This window comes from Musca autumnalis, unplaced genomic scaffold (genome assembly GCF_047663935.1).
Source record: "Musca autumnalis isolate F117 unplaced genomic scaffold, ASM4766393v1 scaffold_1, whole genome shotgun sequence".
NCBI lineage: Eukaryota > Metazoa > Arthropoda > Insecta > Diptera > Muscidae > Musca > Musca autumnalis.
The window spans coordinates 12288291-12297046 of record NW_027411644.1 but is presented as its reverse complement, the minus strand read 5'-3'; the positions used below and the strand labels follow the sequence as shown (position 1 = coordinate 12297046).

General features: G+C 36.5%; 1 protein-coding gene across 1 annotated transcript; it reads right to left on the bottom strand.

Moving 5' to 3' along the window:
• Positions 1–245: 245 nt before the first annotated feature.
• On the bottom strand, positions 246–7584 carry LOC141393535 (protein takeout-like). The gene is made up of 4 exons (XM_073966597.1): positions 6763–7584; positions 6350–6590; positions 888–1133; positions 246–823 (listed from the first exon to the last, which is right to left on the bottom strand). Exons 1-4 carry the CDS (start codon positions 6830–6832, stop codon positions 625–627), a joined length of 756 nt encoding a protein of 251 aa, XP_073822698.1. The 5' UTR covers positions 6833–7584; the 3' UTR covers positions 246–624.
• Between the last annotated feature and the right edge of the window lie 1172 nt (positions 7585–8756).

Genomic DNA, 8756 nt, shown 5'->3' with positions numbered 1-8756 from the left:
ATATAGTCAGCACTTAGTCAACTTGTTATTTTTTATTTTTATTTTTATTATTATTATTATTTTTTTTTTTTTTTTGGCTCTAATAGAGTATTCCTAGCCATAACATTTTCATTATTTTTATGACGCTTTATGACATGTTCATTTGTATAGCCAATATTTCATTAATTCACTTTTTGGAGGTGGGGCATGCGTGTGATAGATAGCAACAACCTGATTTTGTATTCAAAAGTCAATCTAATTTCGTATTTATTTTTTGATTGAATTTGGTTACTTTATTTTATTTTGTGAATTTATATTTAAACATGAATGTATTTATGACTGACTTCTTATGAACTACATATTTATAAATGAACATCAAATTTCCGCATTTTTAATGCTACCAAATCCGGAAATTCTTTTTTTTTATTTCTAAAACTAAAGAGGTCGGATACAAAGAAAAAAAAACACTTCCAAATGAGGAATTAATGAGTAAATGAAAGAACGAATGAGCAAATGAACGAATGAATGAATTTTAAACTAATGACATAACCACAAACAAATGCAATTTGACGTGTGTACATAATGTAAAAAGTGCTTCTTAAAACTAAATACCTAAAAGCTAATGTTGTCTCTAGGAGGAGGAGATTAAAACTCCAGAAAATCTTGATAGGCAAACTCCTTAAACATTGTATCCAAAATATTTCTGATAATACTTGAAATGGTATTCTGAACGGCTGGTTGCAATTCCAACCATACATCATTCCAATTTTCATTTAAAAATTGATTCATGTGGTTGCCCAGGGCTTGATCACCATTGAAGAGATTTGTCAGCTTCATGGTCATTCTAGGGGGAAGACAATAGAAAAATTAAATTATATTCTTAAACAAATAAAAAAATGTTGCCATACCTTTGTGGTTCAAGCAATACTTTAAGCTTGTCTACAGCCAAATAGGTTTTACCATTCTTGGGGTGTACAGAGGGCTTGAACTTGCAGGAGAACTTAATTTTCTCAAAACCAATATCAGCATCACCATCACCTTGAATGGGCAGAATCAAAATGCGTCCATCAGCATTGTATTTGCTGCGAATGGTCATCTTGCCAAGGTCACCATACAATTCGAATTTACTTGTGGCTGGATCTGGTGTAAAGCCACTGTAAAGAATTTTTGAAAATATGTTAGACAAAATATTAGGCTTTAAGGTTCATTAGAAAATAAAGAGTTAGGGATTGTTTGTATAGGAGACGCGGAAAAGATTTTCGGTCGATAATTTGTAGACAGTTATTAGCTATATAAAATGAAGTTAAAAAGTATCAGTCTTCTTTAACTTGATCCTTATTTCCCCACACACATTGACCTAAATCACCCTACACTTCTGGTAAATGTACATCGATTACTTTAAAACTATGGTCCTATAAAGAACTCGAGGAACTAGCCCTGCAACATCCGCTAGTAGTAACGAGTAACGTCTAATATTTAAAAATGTCAATAAAAAATGAATTACAATAAAAGCCCACAAATGGAATTGGTATAACTTTGTGTATTTTGGATAGCTTAGCACACGATTATCTTGATTACCAGGTTAAATATTTGCGATACAAAAAATATATATTAAAATGGGAGTAGCTTAGCAAAATAAGTCATTACCATGTAATGACTTTTTTCAGTAAATAGTAGTAGCAAGATTTAGATGGGCTGACGAACACGCACAGTCAGATCGGCTCAGCCCGCCAAAAAACCAGTTTATAAATATGTGATAACCAGTAAAAATTCAACAAATCTGTGTGGCAATTATATGAGGATTACACAAAAAAAGGAAAACAAGTGAGAAAAGGCTACAGTCGGGACGGGGTCGACTATGTAAACATTTGTTAGGGAGATACTAACGTTTTCACCTATCTGGCTTTTATACCAAATGGCAGGCGAACTGAACCAAAAAAACACTGTGTGACAAAAAAAATGACAAGGAAAACTGAGTAGATTATGAAAGTAGAGCTAAAAATATGAGACACGCGTTTCGGCGTTTTTAACGTTTACATCGGAAAGTAACCAAAGTAGGCGGGGCAAGTTCCGGCCATTTCTAGTTTTTTTTCGAAATATTCGATTTAAGATATGTTGGAATCCTTGCATTTTAGGTATATGTATAGTGTCTTTGGTAACTTTACAGAGAAGGACGTGGGGAATATTTTTGTTGAAAATGTTAACCCTCATGCGATTCACCAAAGGGGTCTTGTTGGCCCTTTTTCGAAAATCTTTCAAAAACTACTTTAAATTAAATGTATTATTTTATTATTTATTAAATGTATTGAGAAAATGATTCCTAGACAAGACACTAGAGTGACGTGATATAGAAAAAGACTTCAACAAGTAAAAAAGCATCAGTCGGCTTTGGCGACAGAGATATACCCTCAGCCCGTCCAAGAGGTATCGTGCATAGCATTTTAGTGACATTTTTTCACATATTGGGGGAAGTACCGGAATTTGTGAACCGATATTGCCTATCTCCGAACTGAAACTAAGTTTGGACAAAATATGACGAAGGCCAAAATTTGGACCAAATCGGTTGATCAGTTCGTGCTCTCCAGCCCATACATATGGTGCCATAGGGTTTTTTATGCCTTTCGTGCTGTTTTCTCAAGAAGTATGGATTTGCCCCTGAAAAAGCTTTTACTGTCGTAATATGGTTGGCGAATACAAGTTGCTGCAACAAAAATCGAAGTGATTCGAGAGCAGGTCTTAAAGTGAACTTATCCGAAGTTTTGTGTGGGAAGTACCCGAAGGTGTGGAGTGTACAAATATAGTCAATATTCGAACCTGATCTATATCTGTTATATATATTAGCAGGTGTAAAGTATGGACCAAATCGGTCAATCCCTTCATGAATTATCGTGCGCACAATTTTTCCGAACATTTTTGATCTTTTTTGGGGGAGGTACCAGAGGGAGTGAACCCATATGGCTTATCTTCGTACTTAAACTGAGTTTGGACAAAATATTATGAAGGCCAAATTTTGGATCAAATCGGCAGATCCTTTCGAGAGTTATATTGCGTTCCAACCACTACACAGGGTGCCGTAGGGGGTTTTAAAACCTTTCAGGTTATTTTATCAGGACGTATAGTTTTGCCCCTGATGAATACAAGTTGAAACCGTGAATACATACTTGGGGTCTAAAACCATTATTTCGATGAGGCACATTTTGCCCGTATGAATGTGTATATACCCTCGTTAGCATAAATGCTGAGGGCATAACAAATCGGTGGGACAATTATATGAGGACTTAACAAAAAAAGATACAGCCGTAATAAAACATTTGTATAAGAAGTATTTCAATGCAGTGAGAACTTGTAATCCAAAATCACTGCAAATTCAAAAATTTGGTTAAGACATTTAAAATAGCTTATATCCTAAAACGTGAACGAAAATAAAAACATCGAAAATTAGCCTTTTCTACCCCCAAAGGCCAAAATACAGGTAAACCACGGAAGAACGTATCAGTCGGCTTTGCCGGCACATATGTATATGTATATACTCAGGCTGTGTGAATTGAGACTTAATGAACAGATCGAATTGAATCATTTACCCCAGAAAAATATGTATTTAGGGGGTTCTTAGAATGCTTACCTTTTGCTTATAAATTTGATTCGGATTAAAGCGCAAAAGTGTTGAAATTTAGCAGATAATGTACCTGAAGGAATGAACCAACATAGTCCACTTTGAAAGTGGAACTAATTTTGGGAATGTTGGTCGCCGTAGTATTTGGAGCTGTGAGGAAGCATGAAGATGCCCACAAAAACATAGCATCACTGAAAACAGGATCACCAGTAAAACTTTCAAAACTGTCTTTAGACAGCCCTTAAATTGCAATTAAACGAAATGTTAATCTTTTGTAAACAAAAAAAAAAAAAAACATTGTTCCACAACATCCCATACGGGACAAGGGAGACTTCTCTCATATCAATGAGTGCACCCCGATTCATATTTAGCTCAATGATATGGGACCTACTGTTTATCGCCGAGTCCGAACGGCGTGTCTTAAGACACCACTTATGGAGAAGTTTTTCAAGGCTGAAATACTTAGGAAATGTCGCCAACATTACTGAGGGGTATTTTGCCACCGTTGAAAAATTTTTGATGTTGCTTGGCCGGTGAATCGAACCCCCGACCTTCTGCGTGCAAGGCGGGCGTGCATACCATTGCACCACGGTGGCACCCGTTAATCTTTTGTAAGGGAGGTTAAAGTACACTTGTAGACCTATTCTGTAACTTTTATCGACTAAAAAGTTGTTAAAATTTCTTTTGTTTTTGTAACAATTACAAAACAAATGAAATTGTTGTAAAATAAACAATGAGTAAAGTTGTTAAAAAGTTACTGAATAGGGGGCTTGGAAGACATCGGTTACTCATTTCGTAAGTCATCGTCCTCCGCAGTAATTTAAATTGGTGCTGATCGGTTTTACAGCGTTTTTTCAATTATTTCAGGAAGTACAGACTTGCACCGATAAAACTGTACCGTCGTAATAGGAAATTTAGTGTGGGAGGTACAGGTACCGATATAGTGCATATTCCATCCATTTGGACAAATTTTAGTGAACATTTTTTAGCTTTCGTGCGGGAGGTAACCGAAGAAGTGGCCGATAGGGACGATCGTCGGACTTAAACTAAGTTTGTTGAAAATATTAGGATGTGCAAAATTTGGAACCAACCGGTTACTCCGTTCGAGAGTTATCGTACACTCCAAACCGCCAAATAGATAGACGGACGGACATGGCTAAACCGACTCCCAATTGTCTGAAATTGATTTCGTCCAAACATAATTGGAGTCTACACCGATTATCTCCACCGTAATATGGAAGGTATAATTAAAATTGTCATTCCGTTTGTAACACATCGAAATAGTGGTCGGAAACCCTACAATGTATACATATTCTTGATCAGCATAAAATTCTAAGTCGATATGACGATGTCCGTCTGTCTGTTGAAAACAAGATACAGCTCGCAATTTTTAAGATATATCTTTGTAATTTGGGGCAGATGTTTCTCTTACTCCTAGGATGTTTGATATTAAAAATGGCTGTATCGGTCCACGTCTTGATATAGCGATTCGTATCAAAGTTAGCTTAAACCGACCTATATAGGCCGTATTCGAACCTTATCTACATATGTAAAAGCTGGACATGGCTAAAATGACTCCAAATTGTCTGAAACTGATCAAGCCCAAACATACTTGGCGTCTAAAACCGTCATATCACTGGGACATACCATCGTTAGATATAAACATATCAATCGGCTTTATCAACAGAGATATATCTTCAGGATGCGACATAAAGAAAAGCATATCCATATCTTTGTCCCGACGTATATAAAATATGTTGATTTTTAATCAAAACTTTTCAGCTAATTCCGTTCTGTTAATATAATACATAATCGAAAAACGGATAATTATGAGCCATTCAACCTACAATCACAGTTTCTTATGAGTTAGACCTTCGGCTAGAAATTGAGACTTTCTTCTATGGACTGACAGTAAACTGACTATACAGTCGAGATGTTTTTTGTCTAATTTTGGTTATATATGCGGTTGGTTATAACCAATAACAATATTATGAGAGGACATTTCCTGTCGAAAGAAAACCTGACAAGCGGAAAAAGTGCTTAAGCCAAAATACGTGAAATCTGGTATGGGGCTATAGCAACAAATTGACAAAAGCCAAACATTTTTGGTAACGTTCTCATGAAAAAAGTTATAATGTTGTGATAAGTGCGAGAGGACTGCCTGTATTTTATTAACATTTTGGAAATTTTTTGTGGAAGGTAGGAGAAAACACCTATACAGTCCATATTCTTATGATGTGTAAAGTTTGGTCCAAATCGGCTACTCCCTTCGAAAGTTACCGTCAGCAAACCGTTTTAGCGAAACATTTTCATTTTTGCGGGAGGAATGAACCGATATGGCCCATATTCGGACTTGATCTAAGTTTTTCAAGATATTACTAGGTGCAAATTGGTTGTGACAGACAGACGAATGGACAGGGTTAAATCGACCCAAAATTATCTAAAATTATAACAAAAGTTCTTCGGAGAGGTCATTGTAAAAATGATCCCTACATCATATATTCACTCTCGAACTGATAATCCATCATTTCCCAGAATGTTAAATTAAATATGTCACAAAACATGAATTTCAAATAGAATATTAGGCGTTATGCTTGGCTAAGTTATTCAAATTTGAATTCCACGAAAAATCTCATCTCATCTTATCCCAAACATAAAATATATTTTTTTTTAACTTTGCAACATCTTTCAACAAATCCCGCTGTCAATAATAATTTGTGTTATTGGCGGCACTTTTTTATGTTTCTTTCAACTTACACAGCACGATTGAATTTCACGCCAGATAAACCCATCACATCAACATCACGAAGTGACAATTTCAAAGCTAACGAAGAAGCACTGCGGCCATCTGATAGTTCGATCCTTTTCAAATGGAACGGTTCGACAACGGGAAAGAAGGCAGCGGCGAATCCTTTGCGGGCATACGTTTTTAACAATTCATTAGAGGTGCGTACAATGCAGTCTGTTTCACCGGGATGGCAGCGTTTAATTTCGGGAGCTTTGAAGAAACAAAAAACAAGACAAAAGTTAATATGGACACACACACTCACAGGCGAAGGCATCTACATATGAGTGGGGAAGGTATGTTTAAAGCCTTCCTTAAAATCTTAAAATCTAAAGTCAAATTGAGTTTGACAGTTTGTGGAGACTGGCAGCCATGGAATACTTACGAAATGGTGCGGCTTTGTTAAAGGGAATCGAGACAGCCATTAGGCCCAAAGCTAACATAAAGGCACGCATGTTTGTTGTTTTTTATTTTACTTTAAATCTTTGAAAGGTAACGTAACACTAACAAACTTTTGTTTGGTATGCGAATTTTTGTTATTCTTCTTCTTTTTTGTTTAGTTTAGCCTTTTTTGGAATGTTCTTTTTTTAATTTTTTATTGGTTCACTACAAGCATCACTTTTTAGGAACGGTTATTTTTAGAATTTTGATTATTTCTTAAACTGGAGAACACTACGTCTACGTTTCACAAAATGTAAGTTGAATTTTTCTTTAAAAGGAGTTTTTAAATTTTTTGGTATCCGTCTAGTTCCGCCAGTTTTGTTTGCCCTCTTTTAATTTCTTTGGTGGGAGGGCGGTCGATTTTTTGCAAAATGTCTGAACCAATGCCAATGTTAAACTGAATTAATTTTTCAGAACTTCACTAGCATTTATAAAGCCTTCATTGTTGTCGTCTGTATGTCCATTTATCCGCCTGCCTCCCTGCTTCTTCTGCTTCTTCTGATATTTGTTCTGTGTTGTGTTTTCTTTACATTCGGCCGTTAATCGAATGCGGCCAATAAAACTGACCAATCAACCCCCTCTCCAAGCTATTTTCTACTTGTCTAGAATAAAACGTTCTTTATTTCGAATTTTTGGCTAAATTAACCAACCAAAACAACAACAATCATCAGCGACGTAGTCGACGTAGACATCACCACCAGCAGCAGTTATGACGACAACGCATCGCATCACGTCGTTAACTTACTGGATTGGCAAAACTTCCACTGAGCCATTTTGGGCTTTGGTTCTCACCAACGTTTAAAATCGCCAATATTTCGTTTTATTCATATATATATTTTTTATTTTTTTGTGCTTAAATTAATTATAATTATTTTTTATATTCTTTTGAGCCCTTTAGCTGCTTGATGAAGGGGTGGTATTGTTAGTTGGGTAAAGCGTTTGTTACATGATTTTTATTTTTAAAATGTATTAATGAATGTATCTTCCTACAAACATTCCAGAGGGGACAAGGGAGCCTTCTCTCATATCAGTGAGTACACCCCAATTTATAACCGAATCCAAAAGGCCTGTCATAGAACACCAGTTTTAGAGAAGTTTTACGTGGCTGAAATACTCAGGAAATATCGCCAACATTAGGCTTGTTTTTTATACCCTCATCCTTTAGGCTATCGAGGGAATATACACTTTGATACGACCAAATAAATGTGTGCCTCATCAAAAAGTATGTTTGGATGAAATTCCTTTCAGACAAAATGATTCGAACCAAAATTTACACTTCCTAATATTTTGGCCAAACTTTGTTCCAGCTCGAAGATGGCCCACTAAAGTTAAAAATTTTTCCTGTAAAATAGTGTGAATGTTAACTAACGAAGGGAACATGGCACATCGTATTATACCTTCTAGATAGATATCGGGTTCGAATATGGACTATATCGGTTCACTCCTGCGGGTATCTCCCACACAAAATTCGGAAAAAGTCAAGTCATGGAATGTGTGGGGGTAGCAGTATAGTGTGGTATTGCCGAGGTAAAGCTGCTTAATATGGGCTGAGCAAATTGATAGCTCCAGGTTTTGAACGGTGAATGCAGACGCTTCTATGAGGATTAGAGGAGATTGCCACAGTTCGCCAGATTTCACCATTGTGGCACCAGGTCTAATAAGTGACGTATACTGACAACCCGTCATTTCTCTTGGCGCAGACCACCTTCCTATCATCGTCTCCGTAAATAGACCAGCCGACTTCATAACTTCTGAACGCTGTTCTTTCCTGAAGCATAGGAAAGCTGATCGCCAACGGTTCAGAGAATTTAGCTGAGAGAACCTTCCCGGACATCATGCAGCAGCCGCTCGCTACAAACCTGCTGGTGGACTATCCGTAATAAGACCAAATTTCCCAGCAGAAAGGACGGGACTAGCAAATGAAGGTGATGAGCTTCG